Consider the following 11868-nt stretch of genomic DNA (forward strand, 5'->3'; position numbering starts at 1 on the left):
GGATAAGTCACAGCTCTGGACCTGTTTCCGCCTCTATAGAGGACATCTGTTCTCCCTCCATCATAGATTATGTCCAACCTGATTATCTTCTATCGAATCGAATGCTTGGCACAGAGTAAACACTTAACAAATCCCAAAATTATTACTGTTGCTAGACTGTCACGTCTAATTCCCACCTGTATACTCTTTCTCAGTGCTTAGTACAGTGCTCTGCACACAGTAAGCACTAATAAACAGTACTACTATTACTACAATCTCTTTATGGACAGGGAACTGTGGGAAGCAGCGTGGCCTAAAGGAAAAAGCCCGAGCCTGGGAGTCAGAAGGATCTGGGTTCTAATCCCAGTTCTACCACTTGTTTGCTGTGCAACCTTGGGCAAGTCACTTCTCTCCTCTGTGCCTCAGTTACCTCAACTGGCAAATGGGGATTAAGACTGTGAGCCCCATGTGAGACAGGGACTGTGTCCAAACCTGTTATCTTGTATCTACCCCAGTGCTTACTACAGTGCCTAACATGTAGTAAGTGCTTAACAAGTACCATTTTTTTTTAAAAAAAGGGGGGAAACATGTCTACAAACTCCGTTATACTCTCCCACAGGCTTGGTAAAGTGCCGTGCACACTGTAGGTGCTCAGTATATACTGCCTGAAGGATTGACTGATTTTTCACCACAACCACCTTCCCCTCAGGCTGAATCTGCCTCCTCTGCCCACCCCCACACTCTTTCTCTCTAAATCAGAGAAGCACAGAAGAAGCCCCCAAATTGCATTAAAAAACTGACCTTTAATGTGCCCACCCCCTTCTTCATTAGGTGGCACCCCCAAAGGCGGATGACACGGCAAGGAGAGAGTTCTACCCAATCCTCGCTTTGTGGGGGCGGTGGGCAGGAAGGCACATTGGTGGGTGGGAAGGGGAAGGGGCCCACAAGTCGGGGAGGGGTAGGGCGTGGGGGACATGCTGACCGTGGCTGGCGCTGGCCAGCATGAGGCCCTCAGCCCTGGTAGGTATGACCCTGCTGGCAGCAGCGCCAATCTACCAGCTCGCTGCTGTGGAACCACAAGCCTATCTCTCGTTTGGCACCTTCCACGGAGTCGCTGGCATGGATCACATTCCTGGGACCAGGAGAGAGAGGACATGGTGGACACGTGTCCCCTATGGGGGACAGGGAACCCGGTCCCTCCCCTCCACCCAAGGTTGCCCGGGACTCCCGGCCCCTCGGAGCTGGGCCAGGCCCCACGGCGGTCATCGGCCAACTCCCTCGGGACCCCTCCAGCCCCCTGACGGCCCCGCTCCCCGCACCTGCTGATGTGGAGGCTGAAGTCCCCGCGGATGGTCCCAGGTGCGGCCTCAGCTGAGTCGGTGTCCCCCACCATAGCCCTGGACGTCCGGACAACGTTGTAGCCTTCCCAGACCTGTGGACGGATGCCCCACCCGGTCCCATCGAGTCTGACCAACGGGCCTGAGCCGGGGGTCCGCTCCACCCCCTCACCACCATCCCCCACCAATCCTCTGGAAGATCTCGCCCCCTTCCCCACTGTCCTTTCCCCGCGGCCTCCTCCCAGGCCAGCCCCCCTCCTGACCATGGCCACCACAGGCCCGGAGCTCATGTAGTTGATCAGGGCCGGGTAGAAGGGTTTCCTCCGCAGGTCGTGGTAATGCTCTGCCAGGATTCTCTCTGGGGCCTGAAAATACATCATTAAGAGGGGCATGCCACAGGGATAGGAGGTCATGGCCATTCCCAGGGAACCTTCTGATTATGCGGGGCAGGACTGTGAGGGGTTGGCAGGTGGGGGGGCAGGACCCTGTAGCCCCCAGCCTCAGGGGAGGGGCATCTCCTGCAGAAACTCTGGACCAGGCTGGGGGACGTTGTGAGGAGGAGGGCCGGGTCAGGCTCGGGGAGCCTGAGGATGGGAGTGGACTGGGCCGGTCTGGGGGAGCCTGAAGGTGGGGATGGAGTAGGCCAGGATGGGGGAGCCTGAGGGTGGAAGGCGACTGGGCCAGGCTGGGAGGTTCTGAGGCGGAGATCCAGGTCAGGCTGGGGGAGCCTGAGGAGGGGCGTGGACCGAACTGGGAGAGCTTGCTGATGGGGAGGGCTAAAACAGGCTGGGGGAGCCTTAGGGAGAGGTGGAATGGGCCAGTCTCGGGGAGCCTGAGGGTCAGGGGAGACTGGGCCAGGCTCGGAGATTCTGAGGACGGCCAGGTCAGGCTAGGAGAGTTTGAGGAAGGGTGGACAGTAACAAAAATATAGCAGGGAGGGACTGGATGCCCCTAGGGACTTCGGGACTAGACAGGGCTTTGGCACAGGTGCCCTAGGGCACTTGGCATTCTGGACTGGGGCAAGGCTCCCCCTCAGCCCCTGGGATGACCCTCGGCCCCCCACTGACCCCGGGGAGGGGGGAGGGTGACAGGGCATTGAGTACCTGCAGCAGCTTCATTCCCACCAGCTTGAAGCCCCGTTTCTCAAAGCGTCTAATGACGTCCCCCACCAGCCTCCGCTGCACCCCGTCTGGTTTCACGGCCACCAGTGTCCGCTCCTGGGCCCTCAGCGCCCCCCCTGCCAGACAAGAAACTGTTGACCTCACCTAGGGCCCTGACAAACCAGCTCGCAATGGCCAAGGGGAGGGGAGCCAGGGTTTGGGGGTGCCCAGGGCTACAGGGAGCTGAGGGCTGTAGTCTGAGCCACACTGCTCCCTGGTAGATGAGAAGGGGCTGAGCAGAGCCCAGTGCAGAGATCCAGTCTCCTGCTGAGGGGGAAGAGTCTGGAAGGAGGCCACAGGGGCTTTGGGGGCCAGGAGTCCCCCAGGGATTTGTCCAATTCATAACCAATATCACTTCGAGGATTGCTCATCATCATCATCATTGATGGTATTTATTGAGGTCTTACTGTGCAGAGCACTGTACTAACCACTTGGGAGACTACAATATAACAGCTGGTAGACATCATCATCAGTGGTATTTATTAAGCGCTAAATATGTTCAGAGAACTGTACTAAGCACTTGGGAGAGTCCAACTTAGCAGAGTTGGCAGCCACGTTCTCTGCCCACAACGAGCACTTACCCCAGCGCTTAGAACAGTGTTCAACATAGAGTAAGTGCTTAATCAATACCACTTAAAACAAAAAAAACCCACCACAGTTTGTGTCACTGTCTTCCTCATTGGACTGGGCAGGAGTTTGGTTTTGTGCATATATGTTCCCTGAGCACCCAATACATGCTCTGTACAAAGTGGGTGTCCAAAACTGCTCAGGACACAGTGGGTGTTCTGTTAAACATCCCCCACACTGAAGGCACTCAACGCAGTGCTCAGCACAGTGCATGCCCGGTACAGTTTCCTGCACATACTGGACAGCCAGTACAGCGCCCTGCAAACACTGAGCACTTAGTACAGTGCTTTGCACATAGTGGGCATTCAACACAGTCGTCAGTACAGTATGGGTCCAGTACAGCATCCTGCACATATTGGGGACCCAGTACAGTGCCCCACAAACACTGGGTACCTAGTACAGTGTTCTGCATTCAGTAGGCACCCAGCACAGTGCTCTTCACACAATAGGCACTACACAATAGGCACCCAGCACAGTGCTCTGCCTAGAGTGGACACTCAATCAATCCTGTGATGAGCCTGGGGGAAGAATGGTCAGTCATTCCAGGCCTCTTAAAAAAAAAAGGTATTTGTAAGCACCTACTATGTGCCAGGCACCGTACTAAGCATGGGGGTAGATACCCTGGGGTAGGGAAGCAGCGTGACCTAGTGGAAAGAGCAAGGGCTTGGGAATCAGTGAACATGGGTTATAATCCTGGATCTGCTACTTGCCTGCTGTGTGACCTTGGGCAAGTCACTTACTTTCTCTGGGCCTCAGTTACCTCATCTTTAAAATGGGGATGGAGGCTGTGGACCCCACATGGGACAACCTGATTACCTTGTATCTACTGCAGCACTTAGAACATTGCCCGTCACATAGTAAGTGCTTAACAGATACCACAATTATTATTATTATTATTACTGACTAATCAGGTTGGACACAGTCCATGTCCCACAGGGGCCTCACAGTCGTAATCCCCACTTTAAATGAGGGAACTGAAGCACAGAGAAGTAAAGTATCTTGCTCAAGGTCACCCAGCAGTGGACAAGTGGTGGAGCCAGGATTAGAAGCCAGGTCCTTCTGACTCCCAGGCCCGGGCTGTAACCATTAGGCCACACTTCTTCCCTACACACTATCCCTGAGGAACACTGCTACTCTCACACTGCCCTAGGCTGGAGATCCCCAATTTCTCTGCTGCAGGGGCCTGGGATCAGGGAGAGAGACCCCCACCCTCCCCATCCCACCCCCAACCCCCCAACTTCACCTGCAGCTCCCCCATTTATGGGAGGGGGCTGTCTGTCTCCCGCAGACCCCTCCCGGTTGTGCAGAGCTACGTTAACAGACGCTGCCACCACCAGTCCTAAAAATATCCGCCGATGACGCGGGCAGCCCAGCTCGGGGACCGGCCTGCCGGGAAGGAGGAAGGTTCCCTGGGAGCATGTCCGCAGGGACAAGGGAGGAAGGGGGGGAAGGAGCCTAGACCCTCACATCCCTGAGGAGCCAGTCTGAGAAAGTGGGGGGCTGGAGGATGCCCCCCACCCACTCCCCACCCCAGTCTAATTGCTCGAAGGGGTCGGGCAGGGCAGGGGGTTCAGCAGGGAGATGGTCCTCCGAGCACAGGGAAGAGTGTGGGGGCACTGGGGGCGGGGAGGCCAGCTGGAGCCCCTCAGCCCCGCAGATGGACTTCCGGTGCAGGGCCGCACTCTCTCTCCCAAGGGGCCAAACGAGCCCGGCACAGATCTGGGCTGGGGGGTGGGCAGGGCTGAGCGACGGCTGCTGCCATAGGATGGGCAGGGGATCCCCGGAATGGAGGCGATGGCTCAACTAAGCCCTAACCCAGTCCCTGGGGAGGAGATGGTGTGCCTGCAGTGTCCAGGGAAGTGGGTGGAAACAGGATGGGGCTGGGATGGGGGATGAGGCTGGGTCTCAGACTTAAGAAGTGTGTGTGTGTGTGTGTGTGTGTGTGCGCGCGTGCGTGCGTGCGTATGTACGACCTCCTTATGTGCAGGGAACATGTCTTCTAACTCTACTGCACTCTCCCAAGTGCTTATTAGTGCTCTGCACACAGTAAACACTCAATAAACACCACTGATTAACTGCCCAGATCCATACCCTCCCTCAATTATAAATCAATCATATCAATCCATCATATTTACTGAGTGCTTACTGGATGCGGAGCACTTGTCTCAGTTAAAATCATGAGGCTTGAACTTCCCAGCATGGTCGCCACACCTCCCTTGCTCCTTCCCACACGTACATTCACGCTCTCAATCAATCAACCAATCAATGGTCAGCCAATTGTATTTACTGAGCACTTACTGTGTGCAGAGCACTGTACTAAGCACTTAGGAGAGCATAATATAACAGTTGGTAGGCATATTCCCCACTCATAACGAACACTCATCTTTCCTGTGTCTCTCAAGGAATTTCCTGCCTACTTTCAAAATCTTCCTCCTCCACCTGCACCTCTGGCCCTAACCCTTTATTTTTTTAATGTGGTATATGTTAAGTATTTACTATGTGCCAGGCACTGTACTAGGCACTGGGGTAAATACAAGATGTTAGGTTGGATATAGTTCAGTCAATCTCCATTTTACAGATGAGGTAATTGAGGCACAGAGAAGTGAAGTGACTTGCCCAAGGTCACCCAGCAGACAAGTGGCAGAGCTGGGATTAAAACCCAGGTCCTTCTGACTCCCAGGCTCGCGCTCGATCCACTGGCTACGCTACTTCTTTAAAATGTCGTTTTGCCCATGTCTCTCTGGCCTTCAAAAACGTCTAGTGGTTCCCTCTCCAACTCACACAAAACCTCCTGATTACTGGCTTTAAGACACTCAATCCTCTCCCTACTACTTATCCACTCTCTTCTCCCACGTAGCCTCAGCTCAAACTCTTCATTCCTCACTGTTCCTTCTCTCCCTCCTGCCGGAACTGTTAAATGTTTTATGATATTTGTTAAGTGCTTACTGTGTGTCAATCAATGTTCTAACTGCTGGGATTAGATACAGGTTGGACACAGTCCCTGTCCCACATGGGGCTCAAAGTCTAAATTGGAGGGAGGAGGATTTAATTCCCATTTTATACATGACGTAACTGAGGCACATAGAAGTTAAGTACCTTGCTCGAGTTCACGCAGCAAGCAATTGGCAGAGGCAGGACTAGAACCCAGACTTTCTGACTTCCAGGCCTGGGCTCTTTCCACTAGGCCATATTTCTAATATTTCTCCTGCTCATATCTCCCACAGCCTCCACTTCAGCATTTCTATACAACATAAATATACTCACAGCCCCTGGTAGCTCTGATATCCATGTTCTCGTACTCTACCGCTTTCTCCAAACTGTAATTTTATTTTAGTGTCTGTCTCTCCCACTAGATTGCCAGCTCCTTGAGGGATCATGGCTATTGTACAGTACTCTGCACAAGTTAAGCGCTCAATAAATACCACTGATTGATGGGATGGGTGTGCATGTAAGTGTACACATGTACAAGAGTAGATGGGCAGTCTGGATTGGGAGTGTGTGTGAAGGTGGGTGGGTGCATGCATGAGAATGTATGTGGATGTAGTGCTTAGAACAGTGTTTTGCACCTAGTAAGCACTTAACAAATACCATCATTATTATTACTATGTATGGGAATGGTCGTATGTGCAGAGAAGTAACATGGCCTAGTGGATAGAGCATGGGCCAGGGAGTCAGAAGGTCATGGGTTCTAGTTCCGGCTCCGCCACTTCTCTGCTATGGGACCTTGGGCAAATCACTTCTCTAGGCCTCAGGTACCTCATCTGTAAAATGGGGATCAAGACTGAATTCCACGTGGGACAAGGACTGTGTCCAACCCAATTTGTTTGTATCCACCCAGCGCTTATTACAGTGCTTGGCACATAGTAAATGTTTAACAAACACCAGAATTATTATTACTATGTAGATGTTGTAAGTGTGTGAGACCAATGGTTTGCATCTGGAGAAACGGACAGCTCCATGTCTGAGAGGAGGCAGCTGAGCTGTCTCCCCCATTCTAGACTGTGGGCCCGTTGGGTAGGAATTGTCTTTATTTGTTGCCAAATTGAACTTTTCAAGTGCTTAGAACAGTGCTCTGCACACAGTAAGATCTCAATAAATATGAATGAATGAATGAATGAATGAATGAGCAGCCAGGAGGCTCAGGAGATGACGCTCAGGCCCAGGGTGGGGGGCCACAGGGGACAGGGGGTTTTGAGGAGCAATTTCCAGTGGGAACTGAGGGTCAGTGGGAATCCCGCAGCCCCACCACGTCCCGGAGAGACTGCGTGGTAGTCGAGACCCCTCCTTGCCCTTCTCTGACCCAGCCCGCAGAAACAAGGCCCCGGGCACTGGGGGAAGACCAGGGGGCACTGCCAAAGGAGTTGTGCCCTACCCCAAGCCAGCTCTCAGAAGCACGGGCTGGGATGGCACTCGATTCCGGGGTGGCTGGGGATTAGCTCTGTTGAGCAGCTGGCACTGGGTGGGAGGGGTGGGTATTGTGGTCCGCGAGGCAGCAACGAGTTGAACATGGCGCCCTGGGCATCTGCTGCCACGGAGCCCTGGGATGGACTGGACGTACTGGGAGGGTGGGATTGGGATGCCCTTCTGTGTCATCCCTCCTCTCAGGCGAGGAGGCACAGGTGTTGGTCCCCTTACTCTAGCCCCCCGTCCTGGCCCTAGAGATAAGCTAAACAGGGACTGGGAAGGCCCGATCTCAACCAGGCAGGCCCGGACCCCTAGGCCCCCGCGGCAGGCGGCCAGGGAGATAACGCAGAAGAGCCTGGGACCACCTGCCCACTCATCTCTGAGCAGTCATGTCCAGTTCTGCCTGGGAGCTGAGGGCCCCTCTGATATACAAGTCCGAGACCAAGGGGTCACCCAGGAGAGCCCTGAAAGGGCTCCCAGCTCTTCCTCCCTCTTAGGCTGCAAACCCCATATGGGACAGAGGGACTGTGTCTGACCTGGTCATTTTGTACCTACCCCTGCCCTGAGCACACAATAAATACCATTGTTATTTTTATTGAGCGGGGAGGGTGGCCTAAAATCCCAGTTCCTCCACAAAGCCTTCCCTGATTAAGCCCCAACACCCCTAGTCACATTATTGAAGAAGCACACAAAGAACTGTAGCTTAGAGGCAAGAGTCTGGGCTTGGGAGTCAGAAGTCGTGCGGAGTCAGAAGTCATGCGGAGTCAGAAGTCGTGCGTTCTAATCTCGGCTCCGCCACTTAACTGTGTGACTCTAACTTCTCGGTGCTTCAGTTACCTCATCTGTAAAGTAGGGATTAAGATGGTGAGTTCCACGTGGGACAACCTGATAACCTTGTATCTACCCTAGCGCTTAGAACAGTGCTCTGCACATAGTAAGTGCTTAACAAATGCCAACATTATTACTTGGCATATAGTAAGCGCTTAACAAATTCCATCATTATTATGATTATTATATCAAGTGCTTAGGATAGTGTTCTGCACACAGTAGGTGCTCAAAAATACCACTGATTGACAGATCAACAGTCACCCTTAGCACTTAGGTATACGCAGCCCCCATCCCTATCTGGATAGAAAATGCTGTTTGGAGAGAGAGGACACGCTCTTCTGGAAACGCATATCTGCCCCGGGATACGAGGTGGGGGTAGGAAAGGACAGTGGTGAGGAGGTGCCTATACCCTAAGTTCTCCTTCACATGTGGTTTCTTCAATCATGTAACTCTGCGTTACAGAAGCAAGTGTACCCATCAAGCATTATAAACACGTTACTGAGCTTTTAGAAGGTGGCTGCCCTCAGCCCCCTGCTCCCACCCCTAATTTCCAGCCCCCCTGTCTCCCTGCCTACCAACCCCAGCCTTTAGCTCCCATCCTCTTTTCCCTATAAGTCTGCTCCCAGCCCCCTCATCACTGTCTTCCAAATAATTCACTGAACACCAAATGGATGTGGAGACCAAAATAAGAATAATTGTGCGGTTGGTTAAGCACTTACTATTATAACTTCCATATTCCTCCTTCCATCTGTCATGCCCTTCTTTTTCCCCCTATATCATTACTTGTAAATAATTAGCATCTGTCTGACTCTCCCACTAGATTGCTAGCACCTTCAGGACAGGGATCCGAAATTTCTATCATTACTCTTCCATGAGCTTATTATTTTCCACGCTGCTTCTGAGTGGTGTGTCCTATTGGAAAGAACACAGGTCTGGGAGTCAGAAGACCTGGGTTCTAATCTCAGCTCCACCACAGACCTGCTGTTTGACTTTGGACAAGTTACTTAATTTCTCTGGGCTTCAGTTTCCTCATCTGTTCTCCCTCCTACTTAGACTGTGAGCCCCCAGGGGCTGTATCAGATCTGATTACATTGTTCCTGCCCCAGCAGGTAGTGCTGTGCTTGGCAAATAGTAAGTGCTTAACCAATACCACAATTATTCTTATTAATACAATGGTCTGCACACCCAGTTAGTACTCATTAAATTATTTGAAAGACGATGCTGAGGGGGCTGGTGCCAGGGGGAAAAAGGCGGGGGGTAATCTGCTGTGTGGCATTGGGCAAGTCACTTCACTTCTCTGAGCCTCAGTTACTTCATCTGTAAAATGGGGATTGAGATTGTGAGCCCCACATGGGACAGGGACAGTATCCAACCCGTGTTTAGTACAGTGCCTAGTACATAGTAAGCTCTTAACAAATACCATAATTATTATTATTATTATTATTACTGGGGTGGAAACTGGGGGTGGGAGCAGGGCTGGTGGTTGGGGGAGCTGGAAGGTTTGAGGCTATACACTGGGGCTGGGGGCACCGACCTTCTAAAGGCTCAATAACTACTTTGATTGATGTAAATGACTGCTTTGATTTCGTTTCTTCTGGTTAATAATAATCGTAATAATTACGGTACTTTTTAAGCACTTACTACGTGCCAAGCACCATTCTAAGCGCTGGGGCAGCTACAAGTCAGGTCGGACGCAATGCCCGTCCCACATAGGGCTCCCACTCTTGATCCCCATTTTCCAGACGAGGTCACTGAGACCCAGAGAAGTGAAGTGACTTGACCGAGGTCACACAGCAGACACACGGTTGAGTTGGGATTAGAACCCGCGACCTTTTGACTCCCAGGCCGGGGCTTTTGCCACTAGGCCATGCTTACTGCCTGGCTAGGGAGGTCTGGCTGCCTCCCACCTCCGTCCCCTCCTCCAGGCCCCCCTCCCGCCTTTGGACAAGGGGTCCCCCGGATTGTAGTCCCCCCGGGGTGGGGCGGGGAGGGCTCGGGAGCCCCCCCTGGGCGGGGACGGGGGACGGGGGGCTCCGGGGGGATCCACGTGGGTCGCCTCGAAGCCCGGAGACAAAGGGCGGCCAAGCCCGGGAAGCTGCATGGCCTAGTGGGTAGAGCCCGGGCCTGGGAATCACAAGGTCAGGGGTTCTAATCCCGCTCCGCCACGTGTCTGCTGCTGTGTGACCTCAGGCGATTCACTTCACTTCTCTGGACCTCATTTCCCTCCTCCCTGGAAAATGGGGATGGAGAGTGGGAGCCCCACGTGGGACAGGGACTGTGCCCGACCCGATCTGCCTGTGTCCACCCCAGCGCTTAGTCCAGTGCCTGGCACATAGTAAGCGCTTAACCAATACCATGATGATGATGATGATGATGATGAAGGGGATGGGGGCAGGACCCCTGGTGCGGTGGCGTTTCCCGGGGGGGGGGGATTAGAAGAAGAGGAATGACTATGAAACGCTTCCTCTGCGCGGGGCACTGTACTAAGCGTGCGGTCGGGGCCGCGGCCACTCACCGGAGCTGCAGCGGGGAAGGTCGGGCCTCGGGGTCCGGGGTGGGTGCCTGGGGGTGGCGGTGGCGGGTCCGGGGCGGGGGGCGCCCAGGCCCGGGGGTCCGCGCAGGAGGCTCCGCCAAGCGCCGCGGGGGAACCAGCCCATGGCCGTGCGCCCGCCGGACCGGCCCGGGGGGACCGGGGCCACCGCACGGCCCGGGCGCTCGCCGCTCTGCCCAGCCGGACCTCCGCCCACACCCCCGGCCCGGCCCGGCCCGGCCCGGCCCCCCAAACACGCCCACGGACACGCCCACCGCCCAGCCTCTGCCCCATCCCGCCCATCCCGGCCCTGCCCCCCCAATCCCGCCCACCTCCCAGCCTCAGCCCCATCCCGGCCCTGCCCCCCCAATCCCACCCACCTCCCAGCCTGAACCCCTCTCCACCCCCATCCCAAGCCTTCCCCCAGCCCCTCCCGCCTCCCAGTCTGAGCCCCTCAATGCCCCCATCCCGGCCTTGCCCCCCAAGCCCCTCCCCCAGCCCCATCCCACACCCCGGCCCCTGCCCCCACCAGCCCCGAGCCCAGTCCCCACAGACCGCCTCGGCGCAGGAAGGGTTAAGGCGGGAAGCGGAGGGGGGGTCGGGGGAGGAGGCTTCACCCCCTTCTGCTACCGGCCCCCTCCCATCACCCCTCCCCTCCGCTGCCCCTTCCCCTTCTGGCTGATCCGAATCTGGGCCTGCAAAAGGCCGGCGACATCCCCGCCCCACCTCCAGGCCCCAGCCCCCAGCCTCCAACTCCCAGCCTCCAACTCCCAGCCTCCAGCCCCCAGCCTCCAACTCCCAGCCTCCAACTCCCAGCCTCCAGGCCCCAGCCTCCAACCCCCAGCCTCCAGCCTCCAGCCCCAGCCTCCAACCCTAGCTTGCCCGAGCCCCAGCGGGCAACGGATGGAGAGGGAGGGTCTCCGGCCTCAACATCCCCATGGCTCTCAGGATCCAGGATGGGGACAGGGGTGTCCCTGGGCCTGGGGGTAGTAATAATGTTGGT

The 11868-nt window shown here is 55.1% G+C and overlaps 1 protein-coding gene across 1 annotated transcript; it reads right to left on the reverse strand.

The window, feature by feature from the left end:
* Positions 1-762: 762 nt before the first annotated feature.
* Positions 763-11059, reverse strand: NME4 (NME/NM23 nucleoside diphosphate kinase 4). Its single transcript, XM_029049250.2, has 5 exons — positions 10851-11059; positions 2420-2553; positions 1580-1681; positions 1299-1411; positions 763-1111 (listed from the first exon to the last, which is right to left on the reverse strand). The coding sequence occupies exons 1-5, from the start codon at positions 10990-10992 to the stop codon at positions 991-993; spliced, it is 612 nt and encodes a 203-aa protein (XP_028905083.1). The 5' UTR covers positions 10993-11059; the 3' UTR covers positions 763-990.
* Between the last annotated feature and the right edge of the window lie 809 nt (positions 11060-11868).

This window comes from Ornithorhynchus anatinus, chromosome 21 (genome assembly GCF_004115215.2).
Source record: "Ornithorhynchus anatinus isolate Pmale09 chromosome 21, mOrnAna1.pri.v4, whole genome shotgun sequence".
NCBI lineage: Eukaryota > Metazoa > Chordata > Mammalia > Monotremata > Ornithorhynchidae > Ornithorhynchus > Ornithorhynchus anatinus.

Coding starts and splice junctions, on each gene's coding strand:
- NME4 (XM_029049250.2), bottom strand. CDS start 10,992: ATGGGCTGGTTCCCCCGCGGCGCTTGGCGGAGCCTCCTGCGCGGACCC. Junction 2,554..10,850: donor CCTTCCCCGCTGCAGCTCCG/GTGAGTGGCCGC, acceptor CTTGTCTGGCAG/GGGGGGCGCTGAGGGCCCAG. Junction 1,682..2,419: donor TGGGAATGAAGCTGCTGCAG/GTACTCAATGCC, acceptor ATGTATTTTCAG/GCCCCAGAGAGAATCCTGGC.